The 24,044-nt window shown below is 41.5% G+C and overlaps 1 protein-coding gene across 5 annotated transcripts in view; it reads right to left on the reverse strand.

The window, feature by feature from the left end:
* Positions 1–14,103: 14,103 nt before the first annotated feature.
* Positions 14,104–24,044, reverse strand: part of LOC125641589 (putative ferric-chelate reductase 1) — a 40,572-nt gene continuing 30,631 nt past the window's right edge. For 2 of the 5 annotated variants that reach the window (XM_048861775.2, XM_075131601.1), the window contains exons 11-16: positions 21,850–21,936; positions 20,438–20,535; positions 18,175–18,233; positions 16,538–16,681; positions 16,420–16,445; positions 14,104–15,398 (exon numbers count right to left, since the gene is read on the reverse strand). In XM_048861775.2, coding sequence (XP_048717732.1) covers positions 15,309–15,398; positions 16,420–16,445; positions 16,538–16,681; positions 18,175–18,233; positions 20,438–20,535; positions 21,850–21,936 — 504 coding nt within the window. In that variant the 3' untranslated portion in view covers positions 14,104–15,308. Of the gene's footprint in view, positions 15,399–16,082; positions 16,201–16,419; positions 16,446–16,537; positions 16,682–18,174; positions 18,234–20,437; positions 20,536–21,849; positions 21,937–24,044 lie in introns of all 5 variants that reach the window. The other 3 variants (XR_007358094.2, XR_007358095.2, XM_048861776.2) reach the window with 3 other exon arrangements.

Consider the following 24,044-nt stretch of genomic DNA (forward strand, 5'->3'; position numbering starts at 1 on the left):
AAAGAACTTGTCTCTTTCCTAACGTTACATAATAGTACCTAGACACTATGGCCACGAGTGCTTTAGAAATACTAACAATAGTAAATAATTATTTCTTCCCCTGTAACCACTAAAACAGAAAGTGCCGGGGTAAAGTTCACACTCAGTTCAAAGGGTGGGTGAACTTCTGGGTTGGTTCTCATTTTAATTAGAACCTTTTCAGTTTTCACCCATCCTATGTACAGCAGGAATGTTGGATGACATGGGACCAACACTAGGGAATCCAAATGCCCTGTGCAATATGGAAAGTTGCTGAGTTGGATTTTTCATTGTAGTGACAAATTTGGAACTGGGTGCAACTCTGAGTAAATTTAATATTCTGACATGGGAAGAGGATTAATCCTCATCCTCCTAAAGAAAGCAATCAATATCAGTGAAGTAACAATAATCCTACAACAAGATCGTTACTTATTTGGTGCCAAAATACTAGTAGAGACAAAGTAATTATTAAAAGAAAAGTAACGTGGGCCAATAAATTCCTGTTATCTGATTATCCTATCAGCTGCATGAGTGCAATTACCAGGGTTGTGGGTACACAACTGGTAGGCTTAAAGGGGAGAGGAGAATGGAGATATGAGAGAGAGAGAGAGAGAGAGAGAAACACCACACTCACATGATAACTCTTGATATCCAATATTTAGAACAACAACCACCACCACCACCCAGCCTCTAAAAAGAAATGTGTAGCATCTGTGGTGTTCTCATACCAAGTACCTGCAGCTGTTTATCCTGATGCAGGTGTAGATAGAGCTTTGCCAAACACAAGGTACATGTGGAAGAGCTGCAGAGGGAAGGCTGTGTGCTTCAGCACATCCTGTTTCGAACTGTTTCATCAGGCTTAACCTATAATTATGTTTATGAGTAGATCTCACAGCACTCCAAGGATATCCACTCTTTCCCCCATTTTGCTCTTAATAACCCCACACTGAGTCAACAATTCTTCTAGCCATGGAGCCCTGGGCTTCTTCCAGCTACCCTCAAGTTTCCTCAGAGGTCAGAGGAGAACTGTTCTGCAGACTTCCCAAGCCACAGAGTAAAACAGCAAGCTTGAGACTGACACTTCACTCTACTATCAGGTTCTGAGTTACTTCCTAAACCATTTACAGTTTTTTTTACTTTGAACCCTAATCCAAAAACACCCCAAAGCCACCCACACACAAATGGGACTCTTTGAAGCAGTTGTCTGCCAAACATACAGAAAGCAAATGGATTTTAGAAAATTAATTCCCCACGGTTGAGTCAGGATGGAAAGCACAACATACAAGCTCTAAAAGGGTCTAACCTGGATTTTTTATTAGTGAGATTAAAAGACACAAGAAAGTAGCTGGTGACAAAACCTCAGTGAAATGAGTTAAGAAAGTCTAGAAAGAAAATTTTTAAGAATAAGGGAAGTTCAGAAGGTAGAAAAACTTGCTTGAAATGTTATTCCATAATGAGGCTATTTCTAAAAATTGATAAAATTAAAAGAAAGTAAAAATAAACAGAATGTCTGAGAAAATAAACTGAATTGAGGATTGAAGCAGTTCTTGTCTTTGGGATCATCTAAGACCAGATTCCTAAAAATGGAGCTTAGAATCTAGTAACAACACCACTGGGATTTCTAAGTGACTAATCATATCATTAGGAGGGTGTCAGCCTCCAAATATGGTGTAATATTTCTAAAAGGGAGCCCCCTCCTACACGCAGATGAAATCGTAGATGTGTGGCTTTACTTACAGTTGCAAAGAAGAATCTTATTCACCTGGCCTGTGAAATGAAAAGTTGGGTGTGGCAGGCATTAATAATACCTATTATCTCTCCATAGGTTGTCAGACTATTTTGCAGTCTCTTATGTGATATCAACTCATTGTTTCTAAGGGCTTTGCACAGTGGGAGCACTTTTCTTGGCTTTGTTTTCTACTTCTCAGCCAAGTCATAGTCTGCTGTTTCCAACAGAGAGTTCACTCAAAGAGCTTGGCAGTTATACAAGGGCGGGAACTGTACTTCTAAGAAAAGGCCTGGGGAGAAAGGGTATGGAGGTGTGCTGGGAAAAAAGGGTAGAACTAATCAAAAGGTAGCACCATATGACAACATATGATGCACATATTCTCTACTGAAAAATTACCAAATGCTGCGTATGTGTATCAAAGAACTGAATGTGTGCTCTAATCAGCTACACAGCTGAATGATAACCCTCTCTACCCCCAAATATCCATTGTCCCAGTGGGGACAGCAGTAGAAAGGATGGTTGGGTGTCTTTGCCAATTCATTTACGTATTTGAGAAGTTCTGAATGGTTTGGAATAATTATTATTGGGTCACCCCTGGAATCGTTGTTACAAAGAAGCATCTAATGAGATTAAATAAATCTGGCTATATATACTTTACGCAGATTATATCATAGATAGCTCCCATGAGATTTAGCTACCTGCAGAGAGGGCAGAATTTACTAAGTTGCTGGAAGAACAATTCTTTTAGTACTCAGACATTTGTTTATCCACAGGAAAGCTGCCTTATTAGGAGGCTTTGTCTTCTCCAATAACCTTACAGTACCAGGAATACTGATTTACTGGCATGGTCATCACATTTCATGGCATATGATAGCTCACTCTTTTGGCTGCAGTTCTTTTGGGAATGTCAAATCAGGGTGAGAAGTCCATGGCTATTGTTGGTGTATCTTACCTTCAATTATTATTTTACACAGTGACTGCTTATCTCTTATCTGTCACGTGAACATTTCTGTAATTTGGTCATTTCACAGGAGTACCAAGATGGCATATTTCATGGAGGATCCATGAGGCATTCCACTCCCATTGTGATGATCAGTGTATGAGAAATATGCATGAAAAACTATTAAGTAACAAAAAAGACTATAGCAATTGATGTCATTGAGTATCAAGCCAATAGCTGGTAAATTTGACTTATTTGATTTAGTCCCTTTCAGTGCTCAAAGAACTAAAATGTAATTGAACTTTTGTAATTTAACTTATGTTTATTTAGAACTGATTATTACATTTGTAGGGATTATTTATAGCTAATGAATGGCCTATAACAGAATTTAATTTTAGCTTTTATTTCCAGTCAAAGGCTTTCCAAAGTGCCAGGGGGGTGCTCAAACCCTGGCACTGTCCCATGTCCTGCCCCCACTCCACCCTTCCCCCAAAGCCCCACCCCTGTCCCATCTCTTTCCGCCCCACCTCTTCCCAGCCAGTTCTGCACCCTCCCCTGAGCGTGCCACATCCTTGCTCCTCTCCCTTCCCCCCCAGCCTCCTGCACGCTGCAAAACAGCTATTCGCAGCTGGTGGGATGCACAGGGAGGAAGGGGGAGGTGCTGATCCATGGGGCCCACCGGCAGACAGGAGGCACTGCGGGTGGGTGGGGGGCAGGAGCTGATGGGGGTCTGCCAGCAGGTGCTCAGCACCCACCATTTTTCCCCCGTGGGTGCTCCACACCCACAGAGTTGGTGCCTATGTTTTCAGCGCTGTTTTGTCTACACTTCTGTTAAGAAACCATGTTAATTCAAATGAGGGTATGTCTACACTACGGAATAAGGTCGAATTTATAGAAGTCGGTTTTTTAGAAATCGGTTTTATAAATTCGAGTGTGTGTGTCCCCACAGAAAATGCTCTAAGTGCATTAAGTGCATTAACTCGGCGGAGCGCTTCCACAGTACCGAGGCAAGCGTCGACTTCCGGAGCGTTGCACTGTGGATAGCTATCCCACAGTTCCCGCAGTCTCCGCTGCCCATTGGAATTCTGGGTTGAGATCCCAATGCCTGATGGGGCTAAAACATTGTCGCGGGTGGTTCTGGGTACATATCGTCAGCCCCCCGTTCCCTCCCTCCCCCCGTGAAAGCAAGGGCAGACAATCATTTCGCGCCTTTTTTCCTGAGTTACCTGTGCAGACGCCATACCATGGCAAGCATGGAGCCCGCTCAGGTAACCGTCACCCTATGTCTCCTGGGTGCTGGCAGACGCGGTATGGCATTGCTACACAGTAGCAGCAACCCCTTGCCTTGTGGCAGCAGACGGTACAGTACGACTGGTAGCCGTCATCATCATGTCTGAGGTGCTCCTGGTCGCCTCTGTGAGGTCGATCAGGAGCGCCTGGGCAGACATGGGCACAGGGACTAAATTTGGAGTGACTTGACCAGGTCATTCTCTTTAGTCCTGCAGTCAGTCCTATTGAACCGTCTTATGGTGAGCGGGCAGGCGATACGGACTGCTAGCAGTCGTACTGTATCATCTTCTGCCGAGCAGCCATGAGATGTGGATGGCATGCAGTCCTTCTGCACCGTCTGCTGCCAGCCAAAGATGTAAAAGATAGATGGAGTGGATCAAAACAAGAAATAGACCAGATTTGTTTTGTACTCATTTGCTTCCCCCCCTCCCCTGTCTAGGGGACTCATTCTTCTAGATCACACTGCAGTCACTCACAGAGAAGGTGCAGCGAGGTAAATCTAGCCATGTATCAATCAGAGGCCAGGCTAACCTTCTTGCTCCAATAAGGACAATAACTTAGGTGCACCATTTCTTATTGGAACCCTCCGTGAAGTCCTGCCTGAAATACTCCTTGATGTAAAGCCACCCCCTTTGTTGATTTTAGCTCCCTGAAGCCAACCCTGTAAGCGCCCCTCCCAGCGTCAGAGCAATGGCAAACAATCGGGCATCTGAGAGTGCTGTCCAGAGCAGTCACAATGGAGCACTCTGATGGGGCTAAAACATTGTCGCGGGTGGTTCTGGGTATGTGTCGTCAGGCCCCCGTTCCCTCCCTCCCTCCGTGAAAGCAAGGGCAGACAATCATTTCGCGCCTTTTTTCCTGAGTTACCTGTGCAGACGCCATACCACAGCAAGCATGGAGCCCGCTCAGGTAACCGTCACCCTATGTCTCCTGGGTGCTGGCAGACGCGGTACAGCTTTGCTGCACAGTAGCAGCAACCCCTTGCCTTCTGGCAGCAGACGGTGCAATACGATTGGTAGTCGTCCTCATCGTGTCCGAGGTGCTCCTGGCCGCGTCGGCCACACATACATTAACAGGTCAACTTAAGGCAGGTTCCTTCGACCTAACTCTGTAGTGTAGACCAGGCCTCATACACATACAAACCTTCTCTGAATATTAATAACTGCAGGTTAAAAGTACATTACTCAAAATAAATTAACTTTCCCTGATGGGTTGGGGCCAGATTGCCAAAGGGATTTAGGTGCCTACTTGGATTTTCAAAAGCACTTAAGTTGGTTCAGCACCTAATTGCCATGGAAATAAATGAACTGCTTAGGGTCTTTTGAAAATCCAGGGAGGTTCTTAGTTACATATTTGGATGACTAAATACCTTTGAAAATCTGGCCTTTGTAATTAGTCAGTCCCACACCTTGACGTTCGTTGTTGGATCTTCCTCCTGTTGTGAGCTGGAAAATTAAGTAGAATGGCTGAATGATAGCAGTATCCATTAGAAGAAATATATGCTTCTTGTGAGTGTGAAATAGAATCAGCTGCATGGGCTGTGAGACCTTCCAAGGACCACTATAATTTGATATTAAGATCATTATAAAATAAGATTTGGTCATGCATGGAGCTCATTGCCTGGCTGATTCTGTATTGATCTGACATAAAAATGGCTCTCCCCCAGCCCCCCGAAGAATACTATGGGCCAGACTGAGCCATCCATTTTCAGGTTAAATATTACCATACTCCACAAATAGCCCCATTGATTTAAATGAAGCTCTATATAAATATTTCAAATATGTTAATGGAAAGTGTTATGTGATGTTACCAGTTACTAAACAAGGAACCCCTTATACAGTTCCTTCAGTGACCTCTATAAAACGTCAAAAAGCTTTCTTAGTGAAGTAGAACAGGAATGTGTGTCTGCACGTGTGTTAAAGAAAAATCTGCAAATTATGCAGTTTGATTAGATATTTAGCCATACCAATGTTTGCTGAAGATACAGCAAACTTACACAATGTAGTAAAAGCTGCACTGAAATAATAATGAATGAACAAGTGATGTTGTATTGTTTAACCTTTCCTATTTCAGCTTATAACTGTATTCACTTAGAAAGATTCTACACAATTTCACACAGGACTTTTCTGCAGATTGCCCATAAAAATCTGTTGTTTTAATTTAATCAACTTTATAAGTCCACCTTATTGACCAGCTTCATTTTTTCAATTCTTACCTGAAAAAAAATGTTTCTTGTGTATTTCTCCTCTTCCCTTGACCCTTATTTATTGTTTAATCTTGTTATATTTAACTCTGCAAAATTCTTTGGAATACAGGGTTGCATGGCTATACAGAATAAAATTGTGTTATGTTGCATTGCTGAGATCTATGTTTTTCTTAAACTCTTGTTTCTTTCCACCATTCCTACCTGCCAAATCACACGTATTCCCCATGTAGAGTACACGGACTCCTTGTAAATCATATAGCCGAACAGTGAGCCCTCTGTTTCATGGAATTAACTCAGGCTGCTGTCCATTTCCCTTTTCTGTCCACTGTGTTGCTCCCTTTTAAGTGGCCCTTTTGGGTAGCTGAACAGCTGGAAACATAAGAGACAAGGACTGAGTAAACCATAAATATAAATGAATACTTTATGTTGTTCCTTCTGTAAGAGAAACATTCCAGCCTTGGCATGCTAATATGTTTATTTAGCAAAAAACGATAGCTTCTGGAAAGGGCCAGTTCATAAATGAAGGTTTCTAGAAGAAGCCTAATTACTATATTATTCTGATTATTTCCAGTGGATATGGTTAAACCTCTCTAGTTTCAGTATTCTCAAGGAAACAGTTTTCAGTGGGACACACTGAAAAATAGGACCAGAAAAAATACTCAAAGACTTACTCTAAAACACATGACAGAAATATTAAGCATCTAGAGAGACCATTTAGTCTCTGTGCTAATGCAGTTTTCTTCTAACATGTTTGTTCTGCTTGGCATAAAGTTAGGGATGGGAGAAACATTAACAATTCATCACCTAATTAAAGTCATGACTTGTTTTGAAGAGAGAGACAAAGTAGGTTAGGTAATACCTTTTACTGAGCTACACAGAGCTCTTCTTCTGGTCTGGTGAAGGAAACTGTTTGAGCTAAATGCAAGGTGGGACAGATTGTGAAGCAGAAGGGGTAACCCATGTTGGAGGTGGTCACTTGAAGTGGGAAATTGGGGGTTAGATATTATGCATAGACCCCAATTGCCCACTTCATTTCAAGTGACTGCCTCCAAGTTCCAATATGTGTTACCCCTTCTACTTAACAATATGTATCATCTTGTATTCAGCTCAGCCACTCTGCTTCCTTCCCCAGAGCTCTGTGCACCTCAAATGCTTGTACCTTCCACCAACTGAAGTTGGTCCACCCACCCTGTCTCTCTCATATTCTGAGAGCAACACAGCTACGATGACACTGCAAATTGCTTGTTTTAGTATGTTATGAGTTGGAGGATTCTCACCCATCGTTGAAGTTTGCTTCCTCTTTTAAGGATGGAGAGAGAGAAATTCATACATTTTTAACTTTCCAAAATGCAAAATTTCTTAAAGTTCCAACCATCCCTAGAGAAGGTGGAGAAGAGCTTAAACCACGTCTGGGTCTTCAATAAAATGCTGCTGTTGATCACTGTCTGGAAAAAGGAATAATGTCAACTACATCCCAAAGTTGGTCTACACAAGAATAAGATCCTGACTATAGGGCTGGGTGAAAAATTTCCACCTAAATAGTTTTTAACAACACATTTTTAAACTAAAACTGTTTTTTAACTAAAATATTTTGTTTAAAAAATGAAGACTATAAATTTTTTTTTGGCAATAACTGAAAACTTTCAGGCCCAAACTTTTGGTTTTCAGCCATCAAGTTTCTTTTTCAACAAGTCAAAAAAATTGTGAAAAGACACCCATTTTCTAATTAGATCTAATCATGATCAAACCAACACATCAAATTAAAATAAATTAACGGACTGAGGCAATGAGACACTTCACATATTAAGTTGATTGGGCTGTCCGTTTTACAGTAATTTAGGTTAAGGCTTGTCTGACTTCCTGTCTAATAATGTATTTAATCAAAGAGTATTCACCAGTGACCTTGGGGTACGAGAAATTAATACTTAATGTGGAGACTTGAAACAACAGCTGATTTGGAGGAAACTTTTTACTCTGCTTCTTTCTCAGGCTTCCTCCTCTCTTCCCAATTTTCAGACTCTAATGAGGCAAACTCACTGCTCTCCTAGTTTGAAGATTGTAATTCCTTTTGCTCTTACCCTCTTGCAGTTATTAGGCCATTTTCTGGTGGTCAATACAAGTAAAATAATACAGGAAACATGAAATGCATATTGTACAGATGTGATGGGGGTGTTTAAGCCCCATTCCAGGGAACCATGGGTTAAAGAGCATCTCTGGCCCCCGAAGGCCCCACCCAACCACAACTACTGCACATTCTCACCTTAGAGGCACAGTTCAAAAGGGAACAGCTCAGTCCAGCCAGGATGGGTAGCGCAAGTGAGCAGTCTTATGCTGGTAGCTCCTGCAGAGAGGCCGCAGGAGTGCCAGGCCATCTGGAGTAGACTCTACTGCAGAGCAACCAAAGGTTCCTGGCCAATGGGAGCTTCGGAGCTGGTGCGTGGGCAGAGTGCAGAGCCCCTTTGCATAGGAGCCGGAGGGGGTACATGCTGCTGCTTCTGGGAGCCGCTTGGAGCCTGCCTTAGCCCTGCTACACCAAGGACCAGACTTTTAATGGCCCCGTCAGCAGTGCTGACCAGAGCCGCCAGGTCCCTTTTCAACTAGGCATTCCAGTCACAAACCAGGCATCTGGCAGCCCTATGTCCAAGACACTTATCATTCCTACAAGAAATCCACCGGAAAATGTTGGAGAGACTTGTGTGTGGGATGCACATGTACACTTTTTATATAAACATGAACAGTCCTTCATAGTTGCTATGAGGGCTGTGAGATTCTGGAACAAACTACCTCCCTTGTTCTGAAGTAGGCTGAATTTGGGCATACTCCAACTAACTGATAGGGTTTTTGGAGAGAGTTGAGGGTGTGCTCCCCACCAGGATGAATGGGCAGAAGGGAATTTCTGTAGGTGTCTGGCTGGCAGGGTTCCTGTTGGCATTATTATTTGAATAACACTTGGATTAATTGCATCATATAATTAATGAATGTGTTTGGGTGCCTTGAGTCTTAGATAGGTGTCTTTTTATAATTTAAAATCTAAATAAATACATTATGATGTTTGTCTTCTCAGATTGTAAGTTTTTTGGGCAAAGACCATCTCTACCTGCGTTTTTGTACAATGTCTAGCACAACAGGACTCCAATCCTGCGTGGGCCTTTGGGGCACTACTCAAATACATTAATAATAATGCAGAGAAAGGGGAAAGTACTGCAGAAGATTCAGGAGGGTGGTGCCCTGTTTCAAGCAGTACTACAGCAACACACACTAGGGAACTTTTATTGCTAGCCTCCTTAGCATGCAGCAATTATCACCAAACCAGTAAGTTTGATCTGCTGCATTCCACAGGTAATAATCTCTCTCCCTCCTCCACTGTTTAGCCAGAGGAGAGGGAGGAGGAGATGGCTGGGTGCTGTTACTGTCCTCAGCACAGGAGAGAAGAGTCAGCCCAGCGGCAGATTCCTTTTGGAAGAGTGAAGACAGAGGCAGCCAGATGTTGCTAACCTTTGAGTGGGGGAGTGAAAAGCTCTCCATAGGGGAGGGAAGAGAAAGCAGCAGGGCGAGATCTGGAAAGTAGGTTACAGCATTCCCATGCCGTAGGAGTTGTACACACAGCCCTCACACCAATGTTTGTAAGAGCTGTACATAATGAGATAATAAAGACAGAAACTGGCACAAGTTAATTGCGTCCCATTACACACTTGAGGTCCTGTGTTCTAGAGTGAACTCTGGCATTCTCAGAAGGGTTGCTCAAGCGACAATTTCCTTCCATTTTCTGAATAATATTTGTAGACTCAAGGCTGGATGCTACACACCCCAATGATAATTATTTGTTGCTTCCCTCCCCATAAGGAAGTGTTGTTTTTCTAAAGCTATGTAATGGTACCTCCATACATTGATATAGGTGTGACAGATATTGCAACCCTGTGCAATATCTTTGGGGACTGTATTGCATTCACTTTATGAATGGTTTATGTATCATTGTGGGCCAGGGATTGTATACAGTTCCACAGGGGAGGGTTACCACAGCTCCTCTAGGAACCAAAAACAGTGGGGGATGATTAAGGTGAATCGCTTAGGTTGTAATCCTCTCTAGAGAGGTACCATTCCTGGGAAAGCTTGCATAAACTGGTTTTAAATTGGGTCTTCCAGAGACCCACAGAAAAAGAAAAGGATTTTGATATAAAAAAGCTGGAGTTAAATTGACTCAGGACCTTCTTTCTGATCCAGAAAGTGGACAGGACCGTCTGTTGAAGGGGGACCACAACTCTTGTGGAAGGGTTGGAAAGACTTTGGTCTACTCGGGCCCCATAAGACTGATGGTCGACTCTTGCTATGTTGAGTGTGTGTTTAAATCTGTTTATTGTTTTTCTTATGTTTTCTGTGTAATGCTTTTATCTTAAGAATAAATGTGCTTGCTTAGTAACTCCTGACTGCTGGCAATACACTGGTCATAGGCCTTAGAGATAGAAAGCAATGCACAGGCACTAGCTGTAAGGCAGACTGGCTATCTGTGGACATCACAGTGTAAGGCAAGGTACTACGCAGCCAGTCAGAAGGGAATAGGACAAGGGTCCCTACCCAGAGACAGGTGATGGCTGGATGACAGGCATTTGTGGACTGGACCATGGAGGAGGGGGGGATACACATGCAGTTATCCTGAGACTATGACAGTAAGCACCTTAGAAATGCTAATAATACAAATAAAATAATCACTATCTCATTTTCAAGGGTAGAAAGTGGAACTTTACAATGGGTCTGTTATTTAGGGTAGAGATCGATAAGTGATGCCCAGACACAGGATATTTCCTCTTATTTAAAAAAAAACAAAACATCAGTATGAACACACATTCTGTTCACCCTGCACAAAGATGGCAAACAGCAGCAAATCTGTACACCGGCTGTGCTACTTACTAATCCAGCCAAAACCTCTATACCCCAGCCCTTCAGCGGCAGCTTCACAATTTGATTCTGGGTCTGGGTCATGCTTCCAACATTTTTGATCCTGTGTCTTACTTGTCTGTATCTCAGTCACCACCAAATATACACATGCTAGGGAAACCATCTGGCCTAGCACTTAATTTTCACAGAGGGCCATGGATGCGTTGTGTGAATTGGTTTGCCCAGTTCTCCTGGGTCAGTGCTGGTTCACCTAGGTCCTCTTGCTGACAAAGAAGGACCCATGTCAGTCTTTAAGGCACTGCCTGCACTAACCTTTTCCCCCTGAATTTCCTACTGTTGCTATGACTAGTGGACTTGAACTAGTGTAAATAAGGAACTGCCATTATAACATCATATCATCTAATGCAGGGGTGAGCAAACTTTTTGGCCCGAGGGCCACATCGGGGTTGCAAAACTGCATGGAGGCCCAGGTAGGGAAGACTGTGCCTCCCCAAATAGCCTGGCCCCTGCCCCTTATCCACCCCCTCCCACTTCCCGCCCCCTGACTGTCCCCCTCAGAACCCCCGACCCATCTAACCCCCCCTGCTCCTTGTCCCCTGACTGCCCCATCCCGGGATCCTCCACCCCTAACCACCCCTGGGACCCCACCCCCATCCAAACCCCCCGATCCCTGTCCCCTGACTGCCCTGACCCCTAGCCACACTCCTACCCCCTGACAGGTCCCCCAAGACTCCCATACCTATCCAATTGCCCCTGCTCCCTGTCCCTTGACTGCCCCCCGAACCCGTGCCCCATCCAACTGCCCCCTGCTCCCTGACTGTCCCCCGGGACCTCTTGCCCCTTACCAACCCCCCCCCCGACTCCTCGCCCCCTAACCATGCCGCTCAGAGCGGCAGGACTGGCTTATCGGAAAGCCTGGGAAGTGGATGGGCGGAAGCCACGCTACCCGCATGGCAGCACAACTACAGGGGAGGGGTGAAAGCAGGAGAGGGGCCAGGATCTAGCCTCCCTGGCCGGGAGCTCAAGGGCTGGGCAGGACGGTCCCGTGGGCCAGATGTGGCCCGTGGACTATAGTTTGCCAACCTCTGATCTAATGCCATTCAAAGCAGGTCTAGATAACATGTATGTAACAGGGCTGTCATTAAGGGAGCTCAAATGGTGATAGCAAAAGGGGGGATTGTTTTGGCAAGAAATGTAGCATAGTCAAAATCATACAACATAAAGGCCTTTGTACATATTTTTGCCAATAGGTTTGGCTATTAATACAAGTAACAAACACTCCACCCAGTAGTCTGAATGAGCCTCTTGATGACTGCTGTGGTCAGGTCATCTTGATTCTGAGGTAAGCTTGTGAAACCCTTTTACGGAGGACTTCATACCAACTATTAATCTAACACACCAAGTCAATGGATCAAACTCTGATGTGATCTGCACTATGAAAGAAAGATTGTTTGTGGACACCTCCCCTCCCATTCATGACTACATAATGTAACCACAGCAATAGCTTATACTGAAAAACAGTATTAGGAAAATAACAAATGCATCTTTTAATTAGAGTTAGCAGCTGGAAACAAGTTGGAGAGCTAACACCAAAGTGACCAGCTCGCAACCACCAAGTATGCTGTTGACCCTCCATGGTTCACAGACCAGGGGTTTTGGGAACCATTGCAATAACTCCAGAAAATACATTTCATTACCACATTGGCTATAACAATATAATAGTAGTGTTTGCACAGCCTACATCTAAGGATGTGTCGACACTTTTATTATATTTCCCTTTATTTTCAAAGGATCAAACAATGGTGACATATACAGTCTGGACCATGAGTAGGTGTGACTCAGCATGGGTTATTGCAACCATTCATTCAAATAAAGTACCACAACTGGATGGGAAAAAACCAGTAACAGCAACTATAATGGTAGCCATAAGTCTGAGATGAGGGGCATGACCAATACATCTATACCGTGTAACTGTAGGCCAGATTACTGGATATGTAGAAAAATCATGATCTGTACTTCTTCCAAAACAGTAACAGAGTTCTCAAAAGAAAAAAACCGAATATAATTCTGTGTTTCAGGTAAGAAAGAAGTGGGTGAGAATGTGCACGTCCCATAATTTAGCATTCCTGAGAACTCAGGTTTGGGATCAACTATGTTCAATTCAGCTTTGGGTTAGTGGAAAGAGGCCTAAAATCCAAGAAGTAAGATGCCTGTCACCTTCATAATTCTATTCCTTTCCCCTTATTGTAGGTGTAAAGCAACATCATTTGGGATCATTTAAAAATTCATGTTTTCTTGGCATGGAAATGAGTAGTAGGGTGTTTTTGTTTTTAAAGAACTACACATTATAAACTTGTTTTTTAGATATTTGGATAACACCACAAACCTACTGTTTGGCTAAAAAAGTAATGCCGTAGTAGAGACACAAGATGAGGGAGGTAATTTCTTTTGTTGGACCAACTTCTGTTGGTGAGAGTCAAGCTTTCGATCTTACACAGAGCTCTTCTTCAGGTACTTACCCAGAGCTCTGTGTAAACTCAAAAGCTTGTCTCTTTCATCAACAGAAGATGGTCCAATAAAGGATAATATCTCACCCACTTTGTCTCTCTAATATCCTGGGACCAACATGGCTACAACAACACTGCATAAAACAGTTGTATGCAGCGATATGGCTTTATTATCTCAGCAGTGACAAAAGGGATAATATATTATTGAGTAAAAGCTGCAGTCCTATAAATCCCATAAAGCCATTTTTCATCCAAAGGTCTATTGCACCATAATCAATGGGTTCTTCTAAGTCTAGGGTACATTGGGTCATTCTTTTGATAACTGTTTTTAATATCGTAAGTGTTATAAATATATTTCAACAAAAATTCAAAAGTATCCACCATGGGCCAAATCCCACTGAAGTTCAGTGGGACCATTCATAGGAGTCAGGTGAGCAGAATTTGGGCCCCACATACATCCTATCCAGTAGATGACTACATAATATGGCTGTACACAACTGAAGGTTATGGACTAGTTAGCCTGTTTTGAGACCTGCTTTATTATTTATCATATGAACATTGCATTACAAAAACTACAATCATATATAATTAATTAAAAAAAAGAAGCTTATATAGAGTACACCATGGGTTCTGGGACTTTAAGATTTTCAAAACATAGCTGAATTTTAAAGTTTCATTGTGTTCCTATTTTCAGACTAAAAAAGAAAGTTATGAGCATTTGAAAACAGGGAATTATATTAGAAATACCCATTAGATCTGAACAAGCATGAACATGGCCAGGCACTGACTGTAGATCGGATCCTGCACCATGTAGGTCAGAGGCAGTTTTTTGGTTGACATCAATGGGAGCAGAAGCCTACAGTAGTCTGGGAATATGTCTGCACAGGAGCTGGAAGGTATAAATTCCAGGTCAAGGAGACATAGCTAAGCTAGCTCTGATTAAGCTAACATGCTAAAAAAAGAAGTATGGCCACTGTGGCATGAGAGCGGCATGGGCTAGTTGCCCTGAGTATGATCCTGTCGAAGACCATACGTATGTATTCGGTGTGGCTAGCTTGTCCTGCTGCTTGTGCTGCCATGATGACGCTTCTGTTTTTTTGAGTGCTAGCTCTATTAGAGACAGCATGGGTATATCTTCTTGAGCTAGAATTACACCTTCCAGATCCTGTGTAGACATACTCTGTGGCCCTGACCTTGCACTGAGAACCTTGCAGATGGACCCGAGCCTGCACTGAGCCTCACTGAAATCCTGAAGTCAACAGGACTCCCAGTGAGCACAGAGATTTGCCTGTGCAGTTCTCCGTCTAAATTAGTCATATGAAAATCAGGTCCTCAACTTTCTTTTCTCTACGCAAACAAATCCTCTTTTGTTAAAGATGGAAACATCAACAAAGGTTAGAAAGGAGTGTAATATGAAACAACTGAACACCTAGCATTTGTATGTTGCCTTTTTACCTTTCATATGTCAGAAATAATTATCTGCATCATACTATACCGTGTAGAACATCTCCAATAAGTAGCTGATGGAATCTCACTTATAAAAATTATTCTCAATTATTGTGTAGAAAATGATCATGTGTCAATTAGAGAACCTAAAATATTTATAAAACAAAATTAAAAACTTGCTAAAACATCTATTCAGTGTTCATTGTTTCTTTGTATTTACTCTAGAAGCATCTCAAGATAGGAATAATCTTCATTCCTCCAAGATAAATTCCGTCCATTTTAGGATTTTCCAATTCCAACAAGCAGTGCTATTAAAAATGCCAGGTTTCCACATGTATATATTAAAAATAGAACCATTTCATTTTTTATCTGGAAAGGATAGAGACATTTAAAAAGAGCTATTAAAAGAAAATATAAAATTAAATTCTATTTGTACATCAGTTTTAGTAAAAGCCCAAGTACATACTAAGCAGCTGTATCAGTTTTCTATCTGTTGATAATTAAATAGAATTGATATAAGTGCAATACACACTTGGCAACACTAGAAGGAATTTAGAGAAGGAGTCACTCTGAAGAAAACTACGAAAAGAGAAAAGAGCATAAGCCGTGTGTCTAACTGAAAATGCTTGAGGGTTTTAAATACAGGTAATGAGATTGTAATTATCCAAATTAGAATTTGACCAGGGTACTGGGGTTAGGAACTCGACACTTGCAAAAAGTTTCAGGGGATGTTTGGGATCACATCAGTTTGCCTTTCATCTGAAAGAGAGCACCTCCAGTAACAGTGTCCCCATCTCTCATCACTGTCACTTATTCAGTGCCACTTCACTGCCACCAATTGAAAACTCAACCCAAAGAGAAAAGTTAAGAGGTGAACTGACACAGTCTAGAAGTACCTACATGGAAAACATTTCCAATAGTAGAATGCTCTTTAGTCTAGCAGACAAAATATAACAAGATCCAGTGGTTGAAATGTAAAGCTAGACACATTAAGACTGAAAATAAGGCGTAAATTTGTAAGAGTGATTGTACTTAACCAATGGAACAACTTACCAAGTGATGTGAAGGATTCTACATCACTTGAAGTCTTTAAATCAAGATTGAAGGTCTTTTGAAAATATGCACTAAGGGCCTGACGTAGGAGGCTAAACGAGATGATCGTAATTCAGGCCTTAAAAAAAAATACAAATCTATGAATGCATCTTCCTGCAGCACCCTGGGTTTTGTGTGGTGGTTTCCTATTTGAGTATTGACTCAGCTTTACTCCAGTTAACTCAAGAGATCTGACAAAATCACATCCCATAGTGATGCAAAACTTATTTTCAGCAGTATGAAAAATAAAACATTTTACACCTTATTAATGTTTTAAAATGTGTGATATCAACATTACCTTCCTATGTGGATCTTCATATTTCGCTGAAAAATATAACCAAGAAAATTATGAGTCTTCATTTTACTTCTTGCCTTTGCTAAAAGAAAAACATTTCTTCATATGAACTGTGGCTGACCTTTACCTTTCTTTTTCAACCAAGCATTTGCATCAAGCATTATGTACACTAATGCCTCCCAACCTACAAATCCTCCCATTGTTTTGACCATCCATCGGCTGGGAGAGGGGTCAAGCATCTGCAGTCCGAGAAATATGACAGCAACTAAAGAACAACAACACAAAGCAACACACACTTGATATAAAACCATTGATCATTCTGGATTTCATTCACAATTTCAATAGACAGTTTCATTTTTTAAAGTGTGATTGTTTGATCTGCAAATACTATTCAGAAGCTCGGAAAGCAGCATTAATAATGGTGATGTAACCCACTAGTAGGTGTGTTTTACAGATCCTCTGTGCCCAATCTATGGAGGATATGAATCAGGTACAGCTCAAGCTGTAGAAACTCCTGCCCCCGCCCCCCATTTAATTCCCTGTGTGTCAGCCAAGATGATATGCTGTGAAAGCAGATAGTTAGCTCCTGACCTCAGTGCTTTGATCCTATGGAGATTGGTGAGGGCTTGGTAAGTGAATGCCACAAGTGGGGTCTCAGTGGCAGGGCACTGCACTTGGAAGAAAGAGAGAAGAGCTGATGGGAGTCTCTTCTTTATTCAGGAAAGCACTTAAGCACTTGCTAAAGACCATCCCTATTCAGGATTTGTACTTAACTTTAAATGCTTGATTGGAACTTAAACATGTGCTTAAGCTTATGTTTGTGCTTAAGCACTTTCCTGAATCAGGGCCGGACAGCAAAGGGGTTGGGGATTCTGTTCTCTTCCTGGCCACCCTTCTTCTTTAGTAGGGCAAGAGTAGCAGCACCAGCAGTGGGAGCAGCAGTACCTGGAATCCCCACCGGGCGACATCAGCAGTAGAGAGGACTCCTGTCTTAGACTGTGTCTGCCAGGCCAACTTGGCACTTTTGGCTTGACAGTTTGGATATGGTGCCATCAGCATTGCTGATGTCAGCAGAAAACAAATGCCGAGTGGCTTGGGAATCAGAACCAGAGCGATGAGGAGAGGAACAAAAATGGAAACTGACCAAAAATAAATGCTATCTCAGCAAGCCTGCACTCACCACCCTAGTCCATGTGATTGGATGCCTAAAGCACTTGAAGTTATGTTCAAGCCCCCTAAGTGCTCTGGGTGCAGCATGTGGAGCCAGGGCATGGGGAGAAGGATGGGTGCTTCCTGCCACAAGGGCCCCCCGCCACACACAGATAATAATGACTCTTCTATTTCCAGTTCATGGGACTCCCTACCACTCCTGACTCCCAGTAATGGCCTTGTGAGGATGACGTGTACTGGACATCAACTAACTGAACTATAACTCTGATGAGAACTGTGGTAGCATTTCACAATTGAATTATTTCATATTTTAGCCAAAACTGACAACTGGAAACTTTCAAAGTTTTTAAATGAAAAATTTTCAGTAGGAATTTTTTGTCAAACACAGTTTTGATTAAATTTTTTCAGCCAGTCCTTATCCCAACTCCCAGATCTGCCTCCTCTGAAAAATTGATCAATAAGATGAATAATATTAAAAATGGAATTGTAAACTCAGTTTAATAGTTCTAGTCTGAATATATGGGCATGCCAAAGGGGACTCTGTAGTAGTTATAAGCACATTATTTAAATATTAAAACAACAACTCACCAGCCAGGACCTTTATGATGAAAGCATTTAGAGCATGAAACCAGTTAAAAATAAATCTCCTGTTGGTATAATATAAAAGAACAATATTTAACACATCATTTCTGTGACAGCAGTGTGATGTGGTAAAATTTTACTTCACAAAGAAAAACACAGACAACCAATAACATGCCAGACAAGACTTTTGAAAAACTGAAGAGATAATAAATCCCTCAGGGAAATACTGTAGGTTCTTAAGGGTGTTAGATATCTTTAGATCATTTTTCAACTGAACCCCAGGAAAGAAATGGCAGATGGCTCACATAGGAGGGATTTGCCTGTAGAGAACTGCAAAAGGCACTTCTCATTTAAAAAAAAAAAAATTGTTTTTGCAGTCTGTTACTGAATGCTTGTTATGCTGTATACAAGAAGTAACCTTTTCAAGATCCTCTCACCTTCCACTTTTTGCAGTTTCCTTCTGCTGCCCTCCTCATCCTCCAGGATACACTCACGCTCTTTCTCTTTACCTCCCAAAGATTGCGCACTTGCCTTTTACAATCTGATTCCAAATTAGAGTTCTTACCTGCTAGGTATTGGTCGAGAATGACCAGGGTCTGATAAATCCATCACAACTTACTTGTTGTGACCCTTAAACTTCCCAAGACTCATTGTTCTCTCAAGTGGATAAAAAAAAATTAACACTCCCCAAATTTCAAGCGTATCTGAATATGGAGTTTTGGTTCTGACTCATCTGTAGTAGAAACATGTATTAGCAAGTGTGGACTGAAAGAGACCTAATGCAATGAAGTGAGATGTCAATTTTTTTGTAAGTGAAAATACAAGACCTGATGAATCTGAGCTATCATTCCAACTTGTGGTTTGAAGTGAATGAGTCAATCAACACACTTGTCAAAATCTTTTATGGATAAGAAATAAGTTGTTGCAGATCCTAGAACTGAGAAGGCTCACAGAGCTCTTTGGTCAAAATGAAAACTAATATGACCTTGTATCCAAAGGTAGGTACACCGATGACTACTTCAGCTACCACCCATTAGCATTGCTTAAAACAGTGACTTCAAAATCTTGGGTAAGCTGCTTTCCTAACATCTAGAAGCAATCATCAGTCATGCAATAGCTTGTTAATTCTGCATGGGTTGGATTTGTCAGAAGGCGGCCATGGGCAGATCATGTGCACCACTTGTTCTAGGGAGAGGCCACTGTAGTAGCAATCTGAGTTTAGGGGTTATGTTGCCATAGCTCTTACCTGGTCATGTAGAAGGGTAAGGGAGAGTCAGACCCACCTTAATCCCCTGCTCATATTGAGACTCTGGCCACATTGGAAGGGGGTGGGGGGCAGGGAGGGCCTTCTGATATTGATCAGCAAGCTGGCATGGAGGAGCAGAAAGGTACACAGAATGGGACAAGCCGCACTCTCCAGACAGTGTGGCGGAGAGGAAGATCATCCTCAAATAGGGGGAAGTATCTTACTGCCACCACACAGACCATGGGTGGAGCAGGGGAGGATTTTTTTAATTGGACTGATTTCCTTTCCCTTCTTTTTAATATAAAAAGAAGGCTGGTAAGACTTAGTATTTGTTTCTGCTGCTTGGCTTTTAGGGTTATTTTGTTTGTTTACCATGTGCTAAGTCTAGCTTGCCCCCCTTGTTTGCTGGAGGACCTCCAGCTGTATATGAAAAGGGTTGGGTTGTTGCATCTTTAACACAGTCTCTTTTTCTCCAGAATAGTGAATTAGTCGTTGAGTTCTATAGGTCTTCACAAAACCAAACAATAAGTGTTTTAAACGGTCTCAGTGAAAATCCCTTCCCCTTCCCTCTTTGACTCTTGTGATAGCAGCATTCCACTCGTTCTCCATTCAGTCTTCCAGCATAGACTGGATCTGAATTTCTAAAAGCAAAAAGTAGCAGAAAACACCCACCAAACCCCAACCATACAAAACCCTGATGTAGGTCACCTTTAAAAGTGAGTGGAAGCCATAGGGACTACACGCCATAGTGACTACACTTCTTTCTATTTTGTTGCAAAGAAGCCCTGCGTAAATCCTAGAAGTGAGCAGGTGGATTCAAAGGACTGTCTCCTCATGCTGTGGCACACTTCTTTGCTCCAACTAATTTCCAGCAAATCATCCCGTCATGATTTGGCTTCAAAAATCCTACATACAACATGTGCTCCAACGTGATAGACCTACAGAATAACAACCTTGTAAGTCTTTTTTATAAATGACCCAGGTTTAAAAGTCCATTCTGTTGGATCACTTAGATGTATATACCTTTTACTTTGAGGAGAAGGCCGAAAAAAAGCTATCACCGGTTGAAAGAAAGAAAGAATCATGACAATGCATCCGATGACAGCATGGGCTTCTGCATCCTGTGGAAGAGAACAGCACATAGCATTGATGTCTGGGATTTGGTTTCTTCATCGCTGCTTTTAAAGATGTTTCTTGACAGCTTAGGGCTGAATCATGCTCTCAGTTATACCAGAATAAACCTGGAATGACTCCACTGAAGTCAAAGAAGTCACTCCAGATTTATTCTGGTCCAATTGGAAGTAGAATCTGACCCTTAAATTTTACTATAAATCCATCAAAGGGCCAGCGTATAGTAATGAATCTTTAAATTTATTTTTCCTTGCAGAAATCTATAGTTTTAGCTCCACATTATGTAAAGTATTGAAATAAGTTCCACTCTCCCCCACAAAGATGGGGTAATGTAAGTAAGAACAATAATAATCAGAATAACAATCCTAACCCTTTCCCTTCAAACTTTAGGTAATACTGATTATGCTGAGCAGCATTTTTTGTTAAAGAAAAACTGTGTTTTGATAAGAAAAAGTAAAAATAGGGTCATGTGTTACGGTATGTTACGTGGCGAGATAAAAAAACATTACAGACAGGAAGTTAGGTAAGTAGCTATATGGCTCTGATCCTGTAAAGTGATCTGCATGTGCACACCCTTACTTCCACAGCAGTCCCATTGCCATCAGTGGCACTCTGCTCAGCAGTAAGGAGTGACGTAATCCCTTTGCAGGATCAGGACCTGTAATTGCAACATGAATTACACAACCTGGATTCCAGATCTGAAACTTCCCAAGGTTGTGAGAAGTTCTGATTCAGAGTAATTATGTAGATAGCCCCATCACAGATGTGACATTTGGACACAAACTTTCTGAGAGTTTCAGGGATTCAGAGGGTTTGGCTCTAGGCCTCTGATTCAGGCTGATCTCTGACAAGAATAAGGTAAGCAGCTTTCCAGGATAGGGAAAGATGGCATGTATATAGCTGAGATGTGAAACAAACAAGGAGAGATAAGAGGTGACAGAACAGGTAGAGAAATTACTTCATCAGCTACTCAGTACATCATAATGGCAAGAAATAAATAAAGGGGATCACAGAATCATAGGGTTAGAAGGTACTACGAGGGTCATTTGTCTAACCTCCTGCCAAAATGCAGGATGTATTGTGTCTAGAATATGAATGACATGAGAGATTATATTGCATATGAACAATTTTCTTAAACTAGCAAAAGGGCATAACAATCTAACAGCAGTGGGTTATACACTGGAAGGTTTTTAGTGAAACACTCAGTTCTGTATTTACATTTGAAGGCACCAAAACGAGAAGGAAATGTTTTCTATAATGCGTGAACCAAGAAAGTTGGTGGGGAGAAACTGGATAAAACTTACACTAGCCCATCCCATTGCTGCTACAAAGGCCAGTATGAAAGCAGTTATTGTTTCTGCGATGGTTATCACCATCAGAGACAAATGAATCTAAGTAAAAACAAATTACAGGTTATTAAACTCATCCACAGTATATATTAATGTGTTTGTTGTCTTATTGCAATAGTACAAGTTGAAGAATTATTATGTTAGTACACAACTGAAAAAGTGCACAGTTTGTTAGATATTGGAAATTTGTAAGATCTTAATATGTATGGTTAGAGACAAAGTTGGTAAAGGTTCACTTAAAGTGATGAAAAATATTATTCTATTTTTGCCTTTGATTATCCATTGATTCATTCAGCTTCACATATATGTGTGTTTTATCTGAACATAGAATCTCTTTCATTTTTTAAGGGCACCACTAGAAGACAGTGTATTGGTTAGTGTTTGACAAGTAGCTACTTTATAAACAGTTTGCAAAATGTCTATCTACAGGTCAATGAATTAACTCTTTATTACCAACATTTGAATTTCTAGAAAACTCTACCATACAGCAGGTCACATGATTAAGTAGCAGAAATGGAATTCTTGCGTTCACCCGCCTATCCCAAAATAGCTGTAACTAAAATACTTCTTATCAAACCAAGGGCTTACATTTAGTTAATTAATAATTTCAGAAATCTACATAAAGCAACAGGAGAGAATTTTGCCTCTGAGGAAGAAGTAAAGATACCAAAAATGGTCAGCTCACTTTCCATTATGAGCAAAGGGGAAAGGAGAAAATAAAATGCTATGCTGTGGAGTATGTTACATTCAAAACTAAGGTCAACATTTTCCCATCAATGGGAGTTGTGGAAGATCAATTCTGAACCTCTGAAAATTGGGTCAGTAATTATGCGGTAGATCCATAGCTGGTGTAAATTGTCGCAGCTCGTTTGATTTCAGTGGAGCTCTGATAATTTTCACCAGCTGAAGAACTGCCCCAAGATGTCTAACTTTAGGTACCAAGGGCCCCACGGATTGTACAGCCTCATGCTGAAGTCACTGGGACCATCTGGGTTGGAGCTTTTCTGGGTGAGTAAGGGTGGTACCATCTAGGCCCTAATTAGAACATTTTGCTTTAAGTGAGCTCTGTGAAACTGAAAACTGTAGTGTGAGAAACCAAACAGCTTAGTCCACCTGGTGAGATCCCCAGCTGCCGGGAGTCAGGGAGGAATGGGGTACAGTTCAGCTGCTATGGTACTCTTTGTAAATTTTATATATTCTCTGTCTCCATCTGCTGATAGCACTATGTAACAACAACATCTACATATCAGGTTCTGAGGCAATTCAGTCTACTCAGCAAAAAACATAGCTAATGATGCTTCTATACAATGTTCAAATTATCATCTTCATCTCCCTGTTCACACCATGTCATACATATATACCCCAAGCAATGCACTGGGCACCTTTATGGTTTCAAGATGTGTATGGTTTTCTAACCAGAGAAACACTTTTTGACTGCTATGTCAATTGCATGAAAATAAGCATATTTCTGTCCGCACCATTTTCCAAAAAAGGGAAAAATTTGGCTCCAATACACAGTAATATCACATAGAATGGGAGGGTCAAATTCATTATACAAAGAAGGCTGAATTATGTTTAAGTGTGCTCCACAGCAAGAGCCTACAAATTTAGGGTGATATATTGGCCTTGATTCACGGCAGATCTCCCACTGATGACAACTGACCATTTGGGTGTGTAATTGCTAAATTTCTATGACAATCATGGTAACTACATGTGCAAATTAGGCATGAGATGGTATGGCTACCTTTGAAAAATATGGGCTTAAGTGCCATTGTTAAGCTTCAGAAACAACATAAGTTAAATAAACTGCCATAAGACTGTTCATGCCTGTCTTAGCTGCCATTTCAGGCTGACTAGAACAGCACTACATTGTTCTGCATTGGGAAGACTATCTTCTCAATCACATGGACTTGGGCTGGGAGTTCCATAGACTCCTTTGAAAAATCCCAGGTTATGAACTTATTTTTTTAATGACAGGTTTCAGAGTAAGAGCCGTGTTAGTCTGTATTCACAAAAAGAAAAGGAGTACTTGTGGCACCTTAGAGACTAACCAATTTATTTGAGCATAAGCTTTCGTGAGCTACAGCTCACTTCATCGGATGCATACTGTGGAAACTGCAGAAGACATTATATACACAGAGACCATGAAA

Source organism: Caretta caretta, chromosome 8 (genome assembly GCF_965140235.1).
Source record: "Caretta caretta isolate rCarCar2 chromosome 8, rCarCar1.hap1, whole genome shotgun sequence".
Classification (NCBI taxonomy): domain Eukaryota; kingdom Metazoa; phylum Chordata; order Testudines; family Cheloniidae; genus Caretta; species Caretta caretta.